Here is an 18,934-nt window from a genome sequence, read left to right as displayed (position 1 = left end):
TCTGCTATCTCACTACCTCCATCTCAGACGCTGAGGACTGTCTAAGGGGTATCTTGTACACCGTTACTATTAGAACAGTCGGGCGGGGAACAAATTAACAACCCTTAGAGAGGCTGCAGACAGAGCACAGCAGCAAATGAGAAGTACCATATTTTCCTCAGGGACTCGTCTCCATTTCGTCCTGATAGCAGAACACACGTCCTTAAACTCTGGCTCACCTCATTCCTCTTTTCTGTGGGCTCTGTTTCCTCCTTTTTTCTTTTCGGCCTGATTTTTTTTCTTTTTACATTTTTATCATTGTTTCCTTCCTTTTAGCTTTGTGTCAGCTGTGTTGCTTGTTTCCTCTTCATCTTCCTTCTGCTTAACCCCCAACTCTGATGAATTATTTGCAGAGGCTGGGTAGGGAGTCCTGTGATCAAAGCACTGGGATTTTCTGGTAGGTACTGGATAATCACAGTCAGGGCTGTAAAACAATTATAGTGCTCCAAACAGGAACAGGGACGTGCACATACAGTAATTGCCAGGCTCGCTTTACGGCTGAGAAAGGATGCATTCCTTTAGGGAGCGAGGAGGAAAGGAGGATATACACAGTTTTCTTTTGTCTGGCCTGAGGTGACGTACGTTTGAGAAGCAAAAGTGTTATTTTTAGGTATGTTATTTGTATTACAGTACTGCTTAAAGGACCCAGTAGGGATGGGGCTCCTTTTTGCAAACAATGTACAAGGGTAAAAGACGGCCTCTGCGCTGAAAAGTCATTATGGAAAGGTAAATAAGGCACGAATGAGTACAACAAATACTCCCAAGGAATGGGCTGGGACGGACAATGGAAACTGTAATGGGAACATGTTTATACACAAGCCCAGATGAGTATCAGAAGACCCTACTGGCCTCCCGCCCAGCTGCTATCTCTTGGCAGTTTCCCACAGGCAGTGCAGCAGAAGTGAGTCATAAACATGTAGTTGTTCTTCAGGAACTTTTATTTTTTTAAGAAAGAAGATTGCTTGCTTATAATATGTGTTGGTGCTCTATATCGTATGGCACAGATTTTCTTAAGGAGCCAAAGATTCTGAGGAAAAAAAGAAAGTTTTTTTAATGATGCGTAAATTTGTTTGTGGGATAGGCAGAAACGGCTAAATGAATCTGGAGCGCGCTGGCTTCTACATGCTTCAAACACAAGCCTCTGAAACTAATTTCTGAAGCTTGCTTTCTTCTTCTCTAATTATGCTTACTGACCTAGAGAACAAACTATAAGTATTTTACAGTTTGCTGTTTATGCATTAATTTTTATTCATATGATTTGTATTTGACGCGTTGGATTTGATTTGTAGAAAATCATCTGCATGAGTCAAAGGAACACCAAGGTCTTAGCCTTGTTTCTCTGGAGTTCACCCTCACCAGATTTTGGATTTACATCCACGTTTCGGTGTCCTGTCCAGAAGCACGTGGCGTTGAGCAGTTAACATGCTTTGCAAAACGCTACCCCTAGAAGCTGAAGTGTGGATTGGTGAAGGTGGCATTGGTTTGCCTTTTGTTCAGTACTACCTATGTGTGCCAGTTATTTGGTCTGTAGCTCTGGAGAAGGGCATTCAAAATGTGTATGTGATGTAGAGAAAGTTATTCAGGCAACTTCCAAAGAGCAAATGAAGTTTGATACATAATAGATACGGAAAAAAAACCCACCCACAAATAATGCATAGATACTATTATAGAGAAAACCCTAGAGTATTTGTCATAATTTTTCTAGTTTCTGCAAATACAGTAATGGAAGAATAATAGATTTCTGTGCGTACGAAACGTCGCTTATATGCATGACTGCTTTTTGGCTTTGGGCAAGAGAAGTGGTACCTTCCAGGAACGCCGAGGCATTGGGCTTGTCTTTCTGGCAGGTAATGGCATGAGGGTCCTAGGCCCGTCGGGTGGGACAGACCCCTGGTAAGGTTGATCTAAGGTCAGTGAGACTTACTAGAGCTTAGGGAGGGAGAATATTGACGCGAGAGAGGGGAAGAAGGGAATTTACTTGAAAGAAAGGAGCAAGCCAGAGCTTGTAAGTTGAGCAAAGAGGAACAGGACCCACAAAGAAAACTGCAGGAGGAAGAGGCAGGAGATACAAAAACATCTGCGAATGTCCAAGTCTGAAACAAGAAATCCTCCCAAACCATCCTTGATGTCTCTGTTCCTGCTTGAACAGGGTGGCAAGCTCTGTGCAGTGCAGCGGCTTCGTGGTACAGGTGTGGCCACACAGGGGTCCCTGCCCAGCAAGTGTCCTCGTGGCCATGCAGACCAGGTTGTGCCAGTCTGAACTTCTCTATCTCTTCCTGATCTGGTCCCAGGTTAATAATTGTTTCCTCCTGTTTAAGATTGTAAGCGCCCTTCTATACTGCCATCTTCTTCCTCAGTCATTTGTGAGAGTAAATAATGAGCAACCTAAGTAACCAGAACAATAAAAGTGATGTATGAGTTTGGCAGTGGCTTTTGCCATACCTCAACAATCTCAGCCCAGACATACAACAAAGTGTTTACATTACAGCAGTGGAAAAAGTGCTGAAGAATCAACTGTAATTCAAACAACAGTTTTCTTTTAGACAGGAGTACAGATCAAATTTCATGTTATACAAACTCTTCATACTCTGCGTGGTTTACTATTTTTCAAACTTTCCATGGCCCAATTCATCCCACATAGGTTTCTGGTTTAGCATTTCCTTAAATTTTTCTGCCTGAAAGTACTTCTCTCCCTTCATCAAGGCACGTGGTGTACCTGAGGTTAACTGGATCATTAAAAAATCTGGGTCAGGAGAAGAGTGCCATTGGAATGGAGTAGCGAGGATAACCGTGATTGCAGATTTATGGCATCTGTAGCAGTTTATACTGGTTTAAAAGTGTCTTGAAGTGATTTCTTACAAACATTAAAAATCTAAACAGGTTTGTGTAGTTTCCAGAATGTGTATTGGGTTTGGGGATAGCTTTGTTTTGAAAATTTTACTGCAGCAGCAAAAGTTTAGCACATCACCCCCAGCTTTTCTCTTCTTTGCCGGTGCAGGTCCTTAACGGTACTTAGATGTTGACAGATGCCCGATGACAGTCCCCATGCCATCCAGTGACATTCCTGGCCCCCTCACCCCAACAGGTTGTGACGATGTGCAAAACCATCTAAAAGCTGCCTCAGGATCTCAGATTACTTAACAGGGAATTCGCTTGACTGCTCTTAAGGATGATTTGTAGCTTTGCTGTGCTCCCGTCTGTCTCGGCGGTGCAGCATTCTGCCTCCTCTGCATGCTTTTCACCCAGAAGTAACCTGCACTAAAGGCTCCTATCGATGTCTGGTTTGTGTTGGAGACTGAAGATTCTTGTCTCCGTCTCAGATGACAGCTGTGCCGCAGTTGTCCGGTATTTTTAAGGGTGTAAAGAACAGGTTTGGGGCTGGATTTGCAACTTCAAGTGAGGATTCAGTGCCTGAATGCTGTAGAGGAGAGAAACCTGCATTTGTGGGTAGAGCAGCTGCTTGCAGCCTTGCACCATACCCTTTTTCCAGGGTGGATTTTTAGGCTAAATTTTTTTCTGTAAAGGGTTTTCACAAATCAACCTCTCCAGGCACCCAGGCTGCCCTAAAATGCCACTTTAGCAGTACAGACTGCGCTGGGCATTCAGGGTTCTGACTAGAACAGCACCACACTCAACTCTGATTGAAACCAGGTAACTATTTTTGCTTAAAGATTAAAAATGCGTGGCTGCCATGGCAGTTAACTGTAATAAATACGGAAGTGCATTTGGCATTGTAAGATGAGCACACTGTAGCCCTCCAGGCGACTGGGTTGTTTCTCTTGCAGTAACAGTCCTCCCTGCCTTCCTCACGGGAGCTGCAAGTTCCTCATGCTGCTTTTTCCTGCTGTTGTGAGCTGTGGTTGGAGCAGGGACACGGGGGGACAGTCTCGTGGGAGCGGGACACACCGCTTGAGATTCTTACTCAATGCCTCGGGTTAGGAGTAGGGGAGGAGAAAGGCAAGCGTTGGCAGGAGGGTGGTATTGAAGGTGTTGAACTCGCGCTTTTCTGGGGTTTGGTTTCTGATGTATACAGTCTCCTGAAGTTTTAGGAGTTGTAGCTCTGTTCTGTTTACTGAAGCCCCCCCTCCCCCCCCCCCCATTTTTTTAAATAAGTTGCCAATCTTGTCTAATTGCTGCAAGCTCCAAGCTGGAGCTTACGCTTACTGTAAGCTGCGCGTTGATAAAACAACTTGTTGCTTAAAGAGCCAAGGGGACTTTTTATTATGTGCAACAGCAGGCAGTGGTTCAGCAATGACAAAATCCCTAAAACTTGATTTAGTGGGTTAATTAATATCTAGGCTGTTAGCTGATTTTAGCTTTTTTTAATAGTTTTTTAAAAACCCCGAGATACGTAACTGGAAACTTTCAAGAGGACAGAGTAGAGCCTTGGCGCTGTATCTTTCGGTCGCAAGCTGTCTTGGCATCTTCGTTGGTTTATTCCTAGGAGAAGCTCTAATGAAGGACAGTTTCTTATTTATCCAAAAATTCAAGCAGATAAGAGAGACTCCAGTAAGACAAATCCTACCTAAAGCGGTTGTTCACAGCAGCTTGTGCCATTTTGCCAGAAATGCGTGAAAAGGAGGGCAGGGGTACAATTGTGATGTATGTTTAGCAAGGTTCTTGATTAATCTAGCAAAAGTGTTGCCAGTTTCCTGACCTTGCTAGTGTAACAGCAGGTGTGTTGTGGTGCCCTCCTTCGCTCTTCCTCTCCAAACTAGTGGAGATCGTGGCTCTACTTCTAGCAGTAGAATATTCCCAAACAATAGCTATTTTGAAGACAGATTCTCTGCATTATTTTCTAAGTGTGTGCTCTGTGTAACTCTTTAAGTGTTTCCTGCAGTTAATTCTTTGGAGGCAATGTGTAAACTATCAGAGTTTGCTGGTGCCTAAAGACATCTCTAGAAACAATGACACAAAACGGAACAAACACCATGATGGGGGGGGGGGGGGGGGGAGCTTCGGCTTTGGAAGCAGTGTGACTGGAGTCTTCATGCCAATTCTTTGTTTAATTGCAACTGACTCTGAATAAAATCTGTCAATGCTTTATGAAAAAATGTCAGGAAGCAAAGAACATCCGTCTGTGAGCTCATTAAATGGTATTTTTTGGAAAGTGCTATACAGCAGGACATAAAAATCGGGACTACCCGGGCAGGGAAGATTCCTACGTTAGAACTGCACAGGTTATTCGCCTTCTTGTCCCACCTTGTATCTTGGAAGCGCAACACGCATGTAACACCTGGCGGGAGTTACTAGCAATTTGTGTGACTTTGCCCATAATGTCAATCAATTTTCGGTTTTTACCTAGAAGCTAAGCCATCATCAGACCACTTGACCACTAACATTTTACTTTCTCACTCACAGAATGTGAACGGTATAAAGTACCACGCCAAGAATGGCCACAGAACACAAATCCGTGTACGCAAACCATTCAAATGTCGCTGTGGAAAGAGTTACAAGACAGCTCAGGGCCTGCGGCACCACACAATCAATTTCCATCCCCCCGTGTCTGCTGAGATTATCAGGAAGATGCAGCAATAACATGCTGGTCACAAATGTGCCAAGAAATCCTCACCAGCAGTTGCTGATTCTGAGAACAGCCACCTTTTTCAGGGGAAGCATTCAGCAACCCTTCAAAAAAATTAAATGCATGCTTTAAAATTTTCTGTAATTTTGGAATGATGTATCTTTGTAGAGGTAATGATTTTTGTACATTTGCACATGTAATCATCATACCCATTTTCATTACTTTGAGATAAGGTGCTATAAAAGCTATAGGTTCTAAAGAACATTTTTCTCCGAAACAAAACAAACCAACAAAAAAACCCACAAAATTGGGGGGGGGCATTGCATATTTAGTTGTACTGAAGTGTTGAATAGGAGTGAGAAGAGGAGAGCTTGGCACTGACATCTGTTCGAGATTGTAATGTGATGAAGACTTTCGATGCATCTGTCACTGTGTGTGCAAAACCAAACCAATACCACCCTCGTCAAACTCTAGTTAACATGCCTTACATAACGGAGTTATCAGTGGAGTAGCAAGTCTTTTAGGTAATGGAAATATAAATAAGAAAGAATGTTTAACATAATATGCTAAAAATATTTTCATACTTAAATAACATACATAAAAAGGTGTGCTTGCTGTATTTTATATTATCTTGCAAATCTTTTTTTTTTCTCCCTCTTGAAATGCTGAAAATCTTACCATTCGATCTAGTAAACAATCACGTTAGTGTTAGAAATTACTTTTTTTTTTTTGTACAAGATGTCATATTATGTTCATGCCCATCAAACTTTTGAGGACCAATATCCTAGTCCAACTAAATATTTACCCCTGAACTATCTGTTAGAAAGACACTTGGAAATACTTAAGTGCAAATTTATGTGTGTGTGAGAAACAATTATCTTCATCTCAGATGAAGTTTTAAAGCACTTTGTAGTTCTCTATTGCCAACAGATTTAATGTTTTATGTGTTGCCAATTCTTGCAACTACTGTACGAGCATGTGCCTGTGGTTGCAAATAAAAATTCAAAATTCCACGCATGGTTTAAGGAGGTCTATTACTTGTGCTAAGGGAGTTTCTAATGCCTCTCCCTCACGTTCATTGTATTTTGAGATTTTCTTTGTGCATTTTTTTGCTTCTCATTGCAGGTAGCTGCATTCCACTTGGAAGTGTCTGTTTAGCTTTATGATTAGTTTTGCTAAAATATGACATACGAGCCTTATTGAAGATTAAGTGCTTCTTGCAGCAGGTGGTCAGAGACTGACTTAAAACAAAAGCCAACGTGAGAGCGCTTCGTGTCTGGACCATACCTGAACGTCTCTTTCTTACCATCCTGCCTTGAGCATTCTTCTCTCACAAGTGCTATTCTTGGCGTTCATTCCTACATGGCGAGGGTTAGGGAGGAACTCGCTGTGTTCAGCACAGCCATCGCCTTGCTTACTTCCTGTTCTTTTAAGTGCAAAAGAAAGCTCGGATAAAGGACGAATGAGCTTTCCCACTGGCTTTTTTCCAAAGCTTTAAAGGAAAAATTTGTAAGGATGACAGTTACCTATCCTCCAGCAGAGTAAAAGTCTCGTTAAAACAAACACTTAGGAATCATCCTAATGAGTGTTTAGAACACCCAAATTTCAATAAAGCATCACTTGCTCAAATCCTAGAGGTGACCGTGGTTGCATTGTACAGTGCTGTCAGCTGGGTTTAAAGGATGATCCAGACATGAGAGCCAGAGGTACACACAAGGCCCCAGGCGGCCGCTTCCCACCTTCTGCGGTTTTGGCAACAGATCTGGCCGACAGCTACGTTTTGGCTCTGCTCCTAGTGCAAGAAACTACAGGCCGGGTAAGTTCGTTCAACAGCTAAACAGTCGTAAAACATCATTGTTGCATGTAAATTCCTTTCAACTATAAAAATGAAATTCCAGTTTCTATTTACCTATTCATCGTGACAGTATTATTAAACAGGTAAAGATGGGACTATTTTGTTATACTGTGTATAGTGAATGTATTGTACTGTGTCTGTGAAAAGTGTGCTTTAAATTATATTTTCATATGTTTTGTTGGGGACAAAGTACTTTAAGTTTGAAAGTGACAGAGGTTTGTTTTAGAACTGAAGGCAACTTAAAGAATTCCTGTCGGGAAAGCTGCTTATAAATGTAAATCAAATCACATTTAAAATAAACTGCCTCTGACCTAGAAAGACTGCTCTGCTCGTTGCTGAAGTTCTTGGGCTGCATATCGTCTTTCAGTTGTCTATTTTACTTCGCTATCATCGAACTCCGTACTCAGTAAACACCTGAAGCAACTTAAGCACTACACCATCATGCACGAAATTACACAGAATGCTGCAGCCTTTGATTTAATCGGTCAAAAGGACTTCTGGCTTCACAGGCTTTTTTCTTCCAGTGTCACAACAGGGCACCAGATAAAACTCGTGTCAGTGTGACAGAAGCCCCCTCTTAATGGCAGCAAACCCTCTGAAGGAAGGTTTTCAGAAGCAAAGTGGCTATCGCTGCAAAAGGAGAAATTAAAACCGGAATTCAGTGAGGATGGGGTAGGGGTGGCTGGCTTCTGTCACGTACCTGCAAACTCCCTGGGCAGGGTCCCGAAACGGCCACCCTGGCACAGCTGCTTCAACAGGGAAACCTGCGCAGCAGTTGCCTGCGTACACACACCTGGGAGAAGTCCCTGCTCTGGCACCCTCAGGGTCGGAGGTTGTCCTGCCCGTGTGGGAAACCAACCAGAGATCTCGGAAGTCTTTACTCGTACAACCAACAATATTCCGGGTTTACAGCCTGTTCTCTTATGCTGTTGAGTTACGGTAAGACAAAAAAAACCTGACAACATTTGTTTAGCACTTGCCTGCCTTGACCTCAGCCCATCTCTTGACATAAAGTTCACAGTTAACAATTCTGCAAGGGCTACCGCAGTAGCTGCTACCCCAGACACGCCGTTTGTCTGTGTCACGCAGTTTTCAATAAACCCTGCGCCGCGCAGGATATTGCCTGTGTTCGCGAGAGAACTGCAGCCAGCAGAAGCTACTCAAAGCCTTAATCCCCAACTCCCTCTCAAACAAAGAGCACACAGCGATGTGAGCAACAGTTTGTCGTACAGAGCTGGAATGCCATTTACTTTATGTAAAGCTTAAACTCTTTTCTACTTCAGAATGAAAAAAGTGGGGAAAAAAGGACCACTGACTCCATGAATAATTTTGCTTTTAATGTAACAAGACTACTGTACAACAAGTGGAAAGCAGATTTACTTAATACAGTTAAAGTAAATATAAAATATTTAGATATACACACATGGGTTTACTTACTGGAAAGAAATACATAAAGTTAAAACGTGGAAGGTTTTAAAAGCCCTAAGCCAAGAGGAACACAATTCAGTTGTGAAAATATAACGGTATTTTCTACCAAATGCAATTGCAACATAATGGCAATGGTGTTTTTAAAAAAAAAAAAAAAATTACTTCTAGACATTTAAGCACAGCAGTTTCTTTCAACTCAAAAATACTGCCTTAAGGTACAACCTACTGAATGTAACATTATCCCTCAAGGCAAACATTCTACACGTAAAACTGAAGTATTTGCCATTCCTTTGTTGCAAGCATGTAATCTCACAGTACATGCATCTACATTTCAGAAATGTGCTAGAAAACTATATTTTCATAGGGTAAGTAATGTGACTTTCCAGTTTAACTGTTACTCAAAGAAAAACTACACAAATTTGCTAGGAGAAACACCTGATCATTACATCTTTAATTGTGTCTCAGTTACCACAGTTGAGAGAAACCACAGGTGTTACGGGGACACTTTTTTTACGTAGCTGAAGAGCATCATGAAGCTGGTCTCATTTTTTCTGAGGCCAAGCCATCCCTGTGTCCTTGCAAATTCTACTAAGAAAAGAAATAAATAGCTACATAACACGGGGGGGGGGGGGGGGGGGTGTTGGTTGTTTTCTTTTGTAGTATAACGTTAGGTAGAGAAAGAAGATAACCCAACAGCCGCTTACAGCCACGACTTACCACGGCTCCCGTTAGAGTATATTAATTAGCTTTTAATCGGAGGTTTGCACTGTTACAGAAAAGCTGCACTGTCAGAGTGGTGAGGTTTTTAAGCTACACTGCAAAACAAAGTATTTAATCAAAATTTAATACGTTCTGATCAAAGTGCGTCTGGACATGCCTCTCGAACCCCTGCTGATCATAGTCGGGCGGGAACTGCTCACTGCACATGGGGCACACCTTCCAGTGGCTCTCAACGTGTTCCTCAAACTTGCTCTGGTCGTAGTTGGGTGGAAACATCACATCGCACAGAGGGCACTTCTTGTGCACGTCGAAACTTCACGAGGACGTGGAGAGAAAGAGAAAAAGGAAACTTAGTTAATCTGTCGTTGCAAAACGAAATACAGCAGTAGGATCCTGCTGCCACCGACGTCAAGAGCTTTACTGCAAGCTTACATTTCAGCAGGCTTTGTATTCAACCAAGTATCCTACAGTTAATTTCAATGTATTTTGCTGAAAGCGCTCAATACAGTTAAAGTAGTTTTACGCAGGAATTCCAAAATAACCTGGCATTTTAAAAGCGACATAATTTTGACATAATTCCAGCTACCACTGAATACAAATCTAGTGAATGTCTTAATGGCCAAGCAGTTTCATGGGAAACCACTCACTCTGCTCATAAATGCTTGCTCTTAGCAAACATAACACTTTATAAAAGCTCTAAACTTAGGTTCACAATTAGGTTGGAAAGAGAGAGGGAAAAAACCAAAAAAGTTATTCATTCATTTACTTAAAAAAGTGTCCAAATTCCATCAAAATAAGGTATAGCACAAACAGCCTACCCCCTCGCCCAGCCTATTCTCTGACAGTTAACTGTAAAACAAACACTGATTGAAAATGCTTAACTGTCATCTCCCTCCGCTGCCCTTGAGTAAGAAACTCCAGTTACGTAGAAACCCATCCATGCCATTAAAGACCAATAAAAGATAACGCTTACCTGGAATCAAAGCAGAAACCCGTTCCACGTTCATGCAAGAGAAGACTTGGAGGATCAGGAGCTGAAGGAGCAGCGTTGTCGTCATCCTATTAAAAAAAGGACGTATTTTAAATAATAGCCTCTAGAAACAGCTTTTTTTTTTCCCTCCATATGCATTGCTGCTATCAAGCATAAACATGATAAAATGAAAGGTAAATTTTATCCATCTCTGCAGCGTAAGTTTCACTTTAGCATACAAAAGGGAGACATGGTTTGTGAACGTTAAAAGCTAAGCACAGGCTGCCTTTTGACCACGGATCTAGAGCAGAACTCTGTGCCGGCACCGCCAGAATGCTTCTGCTAGCGCAGGAGCTAAGGACATGCTGGTCACCTCGCCGTTAACGCCTGGGGGTGAAGTCGGAACAGAAAAACCTGTGTTGAACTGAACGCAGGGCACCACACTACAAACCGTACTAGCATTCGATCGAAAGCTGAAATTCAAAAAATAAACTAGATAATAGAATGTCAAGTCAGCCTTCCAAAAAAAAAAAAAAAAAAAAAAGCGTCAATTTGAATTTCAGCAAGGTGAAAAGAGACATCGATTTTAATGCAGATGCTTGCCTCCCAACGGTCAGGTGCGAGTGATCTGCCTACACTGCTCTCACCAGCCGAGCATGTCACGTTTCACTCGGCCGTCAGGCACGTCAGCTAAATTGCCCAGTTCGGCTGCTTCCTCTCATCAGCTCTGTCAGCTGCGCTCTCCCTCCAGGGCCACTAACAGCACATAAATAGCTGCAGCAGGCACTGATGAGGATCGCTCTGCTGATGGACGAGCAGGATTGCCTCAGAGCTCCTACCAGGTTAGGAAGGCAGGTCGGCCTCGAGGGAATACGCTGCTCCGCACTTCTCACAAAAGGAGAAAGAAATCTGCCCGCAGCGGGGAATTCTCAAGCAGAAAAAAGAAGAATACCTGCTACAGTGACTGGACTCCAAGAGTCCCCTTCTGACAAGCAAGGGGTCAGCACACTTACATTTTGCAGATTTTAGGGTTAGTTTTTTTAATTCTGTGATGACATTATTACAAATTAAGATTTAAATAGAACAGTGATGCAAGCAAACGATCAGTGGAAGAAAACAGCACAAGTCGAAGGAGAAGGAAGAAAGTCAGAACTGTGTTTCTAAACCCATTCTTTGTGCGGTATCAAACTATATATACAGCATCTTGGTTCTGTTTTGCAGTTGGATAATGCAAGCACAAAACCTGCTCATTTCAAGGAGGGAATACGAGTAAATTCAGCAAGATTTTCGAAACTCCAACTCCTAGATACTTTTCATTTCAAAAACACCTTACATACAAGAATTAATAATTATTTAGCTGATCTTCAAAAATGGATGTGCAAGGGACCATATAAAACAGCATACGTGCTGTGTGTTTCATACAGATAGCTAATATGGATATTCAAACACATTTATTTCTAGGCTAACATACTTTGTCCTTATGAAGAGTTAATGGAACAGGGCAGGATGGGAAGATTCCCTCAATATTTTCCTTCTCCTGACAACAGCTGTTTAGTTTCAACCATTTAACATTTCCATTAAGCAAATAGCGGGGCTGGCTGTGACAGATGCTAGCAACAGACATATTTTCCAGTCTAACTTGCTTGCTTTGCACCTGCAGTAAAAAGGCCATATGGGTTTTTAAATATTATTTGTTCCTTTCATCACAGAAGAGATAGGATGTATGTATTAAAGAAGAAAAACTATTTAAGTACTCGTGCTACAACGCTACAGCTTATATACAGCATCAAAACCATGACAGATTTGCTAAGTACCAACCAGACTGTAAGCAGACCAGGACGTATCTGAGAAAATCATTATGTACCTTCCTTAAGAAAAAAAAGTTCCACTACAAACACAGGCTGAATTAATATTTAAATCCCTAGAAAATACTGTCTTATTCTTCATTGTCACTCAAGTTACTTGAACACAAGGCATTTTTGTCACAGCACTTAATGCTTGGTTACAAGACGAAGGTGGAAGAGGTACTTTTCTGGTGAAAGGGCTCTTCAGCCTCAAATTCCCTACGTAAGCTTTGTTTAGGACAGATTAGCCAACCCAATGACAAATGCAAAGGTTATTCATTGTATTAAGTGTTACTCATTTTAGTTGAGTAAGGAGTCTGGATTTAACAATGCTAAATATTAGCTTAGTCTATAAGGGCATTAACCTAAATTACGTGGCTAACGTGATGGAGATGTGAGTCTTTTCCCATTCCAAACTATCGATGCATTCAACAAAACCCAGCTTTTAGAAAGGGGCTTGACACAGGCCTGAGAGAAACCCCTGACCTGAACGCCCAACTGTAACAGAACTCATCATTCCTAAGTAATCCATCTTCCATGCAAGTGTTAAAATACCACAGAAATTTTAGTTTCTCTGTCAGAAAAGGAAATCTCTCTGTCTTTATGCAGGCATTACACAAAGATTAAAATGCACTGAGTGAGTGGCAAATGAAATATGTTCATATAACACATTATTCAAGTAGAAGTGATCTTACCCATACCCTCCATCCATTTACATTAGCTGTGTCAGCAGAAGCAGACTGCTTTAGCATCCCCACATGTATATTTCTGCTCTACCAACCACAGTCCATGGGAAACCAAAGGTTTTAATTAGAATCAACAAAATGCAAACGAAGGTTTGCCATTTAAAAAAAAAAAAAAAAAAAAAATCAGCACCGCTTGTCCACCTTACATAAAGCTTTAATAAGTTAATAGGTTGGGTGAGTTTTTCACATCATTCACACTAGTTAATTTAGTTATTTGTTCAGCATTTTACCCACCCTATTTTTCTTAAAAAAAAAAAACAAAACAAAACAACAAACAAACAAAAAAACCCACTGGTTACTGCTGGTTGCTTGGCAAGATTAAATTGTTTACATCTCTTGCCTTTTCAGCTTCTAGCAAGCATGACACCCTGCCATGTAAAAATGTAACATTCCTCCTCATTCCTCTTTTCACAAAACTGATTTGAAAAGGAATATGATGCTTTCCCCTACACTGGCACACACGCTATATCCTGCATTGCTGCCTTGTAACCGCTAGCTTGGCCAAAAGGCAAGGACAAGTAACTAACAGTTTAAAAAAACCAAAAAAAAACCCCAAAAAAACCCCACCAAAACCTAAAGGCTTTTCTGATGTCACAGTAACATTAAGTTTGGTATGTCCTAAGGATATAGCTTTCTCATGACCCAATTCAATTAATTGTAAAAGTCATACTGTGTTCCTTATAGCAGCTTCCAAACTGTGCACCACAGAAAAATGACATTACCAAATATGTATTGATATCATGCTGTTAAGGTAAGGAAAGTCTGATGTACTTTTGCTCTTGGCCAAGTATATAAAGAAAGATCAGTTCTTAACCTTTTGTTATGCTTAATCCAAACAAGAAGAATGCAAATCAATAGTGAGCATACAGAGATTACCGTGTCATTAAAGAACGGTCAAACATTAACAGTGAGAACTTTACATACAGAATACAATCACCAATAACTAAAGATTCTCATGCACTGCCCTCAGGTAACCTGGAACTTCTGGAAAACACTGAAAATATCCCATTGTACTGGACTCCAACAACTGTCTGTCTGTCATTTCAGATGGGCAAAACTCCTAAAGTGTACCCTGTAAAATGGAACTATACGAAGAGAGGACGGATCTTACTCATCTGCGTTCACAATCACTCAGTGCCCAGTTTCTTCCAGCTAGTATAACCAGTTACATGCTCTTTACTCTAAATGGCATTACACGTGCTTTACAACCCAACATTTAAAACCCAGTCGCTCTCTCATGGTAAAACAAACCATGTCCTGAAGATTCAAAAGCCAAAATAAGTCCAGTTGAAGCTGCTTTACCGAACGAGTTTGACAGTAACTGCCCGTACACCAGAACCCCATGGCTCAGCCTATGCTGTACTTTAAGCACAGACATCAGCCTGCCCTCAGGACGCCACGGGCAAGTCATCCAAGTTAGGGAGTACGGGCTTCCATCCAAGGATTTTGAGAAAGGGACAGTTTAACCTGCCCTTCGTGTAGACCCAGAGCCAGCTTTTTTGCACTCCAGACTGACGACTAGGGATGTGGCTGCATGTACTTAGTCAAAGACCTCTACAGTGCCCTGCAGTGATGTAACGCAGTTGATACGTGGCCTCGGGTCCTTAAGAGTCTGGGATCAAGTACCCACAGGCTGGCACAGGTGGTTATGTAGCATAGTAAGTACCAGGCCTTCTGAATTTAGAAGTTTGCATAATTACGTTAACGAACTGTAAAATATGCCTTTAACATCATGACAACTATTATGACTGGGCTGTAACTCTGACTCTTTACAATTGCCACAGTGAGCTCCACAGACTGTATGGATCATAAAGATAAAATACAGTATTAGACAATAAAGTATGGTTTAAAAAAAAAAAAAAAAAAAGGGAGGTGGGGGAGGGGGTGCCACTAGAAGAGGAAGAAGGGAAAGCCAGACATTAACTGGCAGAAATAAGCGCAACCCACCTAGTTTTACCAAAACTAACCAATTTTGTCTCATGTACTACTTTCATAATCACAACTGTAAGCAGTTCCAAGATTGCCAAACAGAAATTAGAAACAAAGCCGCGTGACACTGTACAAAAGCCACAGGCTTGAACACTCCCCCCCTCCAATTTCTACAGATCGTTTTAACACGCAACAGTAAGCAAACTGATACCCACCATAAGCTTTAAATAATAAACGAACAGGCACACTGCTAATGTATAGTGCAGGTAAACTGGGAAGAAAAGTACGTTTTCTTTCTGTGCTTCAGCTCTGCTGCAGGAGGGATATCAAACAAACTCTCTCAAGTCTCTCTACCTCTCTGCCAGCAGGCTGATGTCCCAAGAGGCACCTGGATACCAACAGCTCCTTACATGTCTATCCTATACAAAAGATAGTAATTGGCTGACAGGGTAAGATCAGGGAAATAAAGTGTAATGTTTTGTTGGGGTTTTTTTCCTAGAATAAAGGCCACTTTGATTTAATCTCAAAAAAATATTCTGACCTGGTTGTCAGTTGCCAAAAGTTACACTCTCCATCCCCCACAAATTTACTGTGACTAACAACATTGTTTAAGAGTCTCAGGACAGTTATTCTGGGCTTACTGCCAACTGTAATCAGGACTACAGTTCTAAAACTCACACTTCAGCATTAAAAATATGAATATGTTTTGTTTATGGATCTCTCCCATACATACCCTGCTTCTAGAAACTATTTGCTCCAAATGAATACATTTTGGTCAATTATGGGAGCATGAGCAAATGGAAAGTTAGTGCTGAGTAGATGACGCAGGAACTGGTGGCAGGTCAACTATTCTACACAAAATCACCACTGTGTGGACCGGCTTATCCCTCTCAGAAATCATGGTTTAATTAGCCTACGAGTTCCAAAAGCAAAAGTTATCAAGAATTTTGGAAAGCCTTCAAGTCACACAAAACCGATGTTTTGTCATGTCAACCAAATACATGGATGTGCCCGTTCCCAATAAAAAAAACCCCAATTTTGGGAGAAACTAAACTGGAACACAAAAGCAACATCAAACAAAAATTAACGAAACATCTGCAGATGTATCTTTACTTGGGTCTACAACTCAGAGTAACTTAAGACAGTAAAGGCAGCATAAGTTTCAGTATAGCAGGAGTATCACCATCACCTGATCTTACACCACTAGTCAAAATAATGGCCAGTAACAAAAATATATTTACTCAGAAAGGGAACCCTACTACACTTGGGGTAAGGGCAAACAGTGTTCTCCTTCGGAATGTGGAAACCAAGTTCAGGTCACATTAGAAGCGAACACCTCAGCAAAAGGACCATCTCAATCATGAGCTTGAGAGGTTTGTAGCTTACCAGTAGGAAAGACAAAACGACTTTGCAGAGGCTTACAAAGATAGCAGCTGTACTCCACAGAACTGAAGATCAAATCATTAGCTGCACGTACAGAAGCATCCCCAGGAAAGTAATTCATGCACAACTTCAGCATGATAATAATCCTCCTAAAGTGAGCTCAGGGCATCTGTGATGTCTTTCCTTCTGTAACTGGGAACGAAACAAACCCTAGCACTGCATCCAGTACTATACAGCTATGCAGAAAACCCTGCCTCACTAGGCCAAACATGCTCTTAAGGAGTGTACAGAACTCCTGACGGTGGAGTAAGAAAGCAGCAGTGAGTGAACACAGACTAAGCTGGTACCCTTCTTCCCCATCGCCCACCAAAAGGATAGTTACCATCTTGTGCCACACTCCTAATCTATTAATATAATTAAAAGTCTCACATTCCCTCCTTAGGATAGGTAGGAAGATCAACCAAGGCTGGCTCACTGAGATTAAAGAGGTGTGTTGCTAAAAAGTACACATGATGGCAGCCACATTAGCTCAACAGATTGACAAGTTTTTCTTCATTGGGAAGGGAAATAGAGAACCACCTTTCTGTTAACGTACAGAACTATGGTTGATCCATACCAGTAAGCGATTTACAAGTCTAGTGACACAGAACAGAAACATGACCTTTTTTCATACACTGCAGACTAGGTACCCCGAGTTAGATCTTTTCAGTACAAGACAAAAAGCATATAAAATGGATCATTACCCAGGAACACAAGATGCCTTCAGGCAAAAGTAAACTCAGCATCTCAAACAAGTCTGTTACAAGACTGATGAAGAAAGTTTGCATTACAAAACAAACAAAAAATCCAATCAAACAAAACCACCCTCAGTTCAATTCAAAGAATCAAGTTTTACCACACAAGAAACAAAAGAACTAAGGAATCCTGACTTTCTCTGGATTCGCCTTGCACTCCCTCCGATACTTCTCCCCCCACATCACCTCATGTTCTCTTTTTTATTTGGATTAGTGACCAGTTTGCAGCCATAATCAGGCTGATGAGCCAGCTGTCGGCTGCCTGTTAGAACAAGAATTTATTAAGATCTCTATCTTATCCCAAGCAATTGTCAAAAAACCTATTAGAAAGTCAGTATCTAACACCTCTACCACATGTCAAACATGGCTGAAGCTAGCAGAAGCAAGGAAAAAACAATATTCAGAAAGAAATAAAAAATGGGGGCAAGAAGGCAAAATAAAAATCTGAACAAACTGGAAGAGACTCTTGTTTTGAGCTAATGCCAGAGTACAGATGAACAGAAAATGGGTATTCCACTTCACGTCAATTCACAGCACAAATAATGCTGCGTAAGTAGTTTAAGTGCTGGAAGGGTCCAATGAAAGCAAAGGCTTTAAAAATCAAGGACTATCAACATGTGAAGTGGAACCATGCAAATGGAAAAACGCACAAAGACACTCGATTCTTTCTGTGGTGCTAAGGCAGACAATGCCGCAGTTGGAAACAGCGTAACTCAACATTTACAATGAAAGACGGTCAAGGTAGTAACAACTGCAGAGATGGGGTCTGTAGGCCTGAAGCAATTATACCTAATTCTCCATCCAGCAAACACCTCTGGGAGAAGCATTCCAGTTTTCTCCTCTGTCATTGAGATTCTTTATATAGTTACTCAACTGCAGAGGAACATAAAACAGCAACTACAGCAGGTTAAGCTTGACTTGCTAGACCCCCCTCTAGTTTGATGACTTAGCCCTTAGGCTAGATGAATATCCTAAAGGAAAGGAGCTCCCATTCATTTGTAGCCTTCATTCTGTAGAAGCAAGTCACAAAGTTTTTCTCACACATGCGTGCACAGACTTCCCTATTCTTACCTTACAGACTGAAAAAAAGCCTATTTTAGTCATATCTGATAAGTCCGTTGACCACTGTGTGTATACAACCTCTACTTCATTCTCCTGTGCATCACAGTACTGGCCCAGGGTCTCAAGGATGTGTCAGCTTAAATAATGCTGACATTTCTCATCACAGGTACACCACCACCAAAGCAGCCATGAAGTGGTGACAGTGACCACAACACCCTCAAGTTCTTAAACTGACATAACAGGTAGTAATAGGAACGTGGAGAGGATGGAAAGGAAGATGACAGAAAATGGTAATAAAGAAAGCAAGGCTACAAGTCCTTTTCTTCTGGGAGGGAATCCTCCTCCAACAAAAGGCTCTCTACACCTCAATGGTTTAAGAATGCCAAGAACTACATCTTAAACAGGTTATTTTAAAAACCAGTACAACAACCGGTAATCTCTTCATATTTATCACTTTGTATTTGCTGTTTCTTCTGCATAAATGACAGGCACGCCTTATACTGAGTTACCAACATATATGAAAATTTTCCCTGGTTATTTCTTTAAATACTGTATTAGAACTGTTTTATCTTTGGCAGATAATTAAGTCTCTCTAGAAAGTTTCCTGCAACTACTCATTTCCATGTGAATTTGTACACTA

At 41.4% G+C, this 18,934-nt stretch overlaps 2 protein-coding genes across 6 annotated transcripts in view; one reads left to right on the top strand and one right to left on the bottom strand.

Annotated features, from left to right (window-relative positions):
* Positions 1-7,732, top strand: part of JAZF1 (JAZF zinc finger 1) — a 195,272-nt gene extending 187,540 nt beyond the window's left edge. Inside the window, exon 5 of the mRNA XM_055805871.1 lies at positions 5,401-7,732. Coding sequence (XP_055661846.1) covers positions 5,401-5,577 — 177 coding nt within the window. The 3' untranslated portion in view covers positions 5,578-7,732. The remainder of the gene's footprint in view (positions 1-5,400) is intronic.
* A 1,260-nt stretch (positions 7,733-8,992) lies between these two features.
* TAX1BP1 (Tax1 binding protein 1) overlaps positions 8,993-18,934 on the bottom strand; it is a 65,784-nt gene continuing 55,842 nt past the window's right edge. For all 5 annotated transcript variants that reach the window (XM_055804583.1, XM_055804588.1, XM_055804586.1 and 2 more), the window contains 2 exons: positions 10,540-10,625; positions 8,993-9,879 (listed from right to left, as the gene is read on the bottom strand). In XM_055804583.1, coding sequence (XP_055660558.1) covers positions 9,678-9,879; positions 10,540-10,625 — 288 coding nt within the window. In that variant the 3' untranslated portion in view covers positions 8,993-9,677. The remainder of the gene's footprint in view (positions 9,880-10,539; positions 10,626-18,934) is intronic.

This window comes from Falco peregrinus, chromosome 5 (genome assembly GCF_023634155.1).
Source record: "Falco peregrinus isolate bFalPer1 chromosome 5, bFalPer1.pri, whole genome shotgun sequence".
NCBI classification, from domain to species: domain Eukaryota; kingdom Metazoa; phylum Chordata; class Aves; order Falconiformes; family Falconidae; genus Falco; species Falco peregrinus.
The sequence above is the reverse complement of the archived record's forward strand: the minus strand, read 5'-3'. Positions and strand labels throughout refer to the sequence as shown.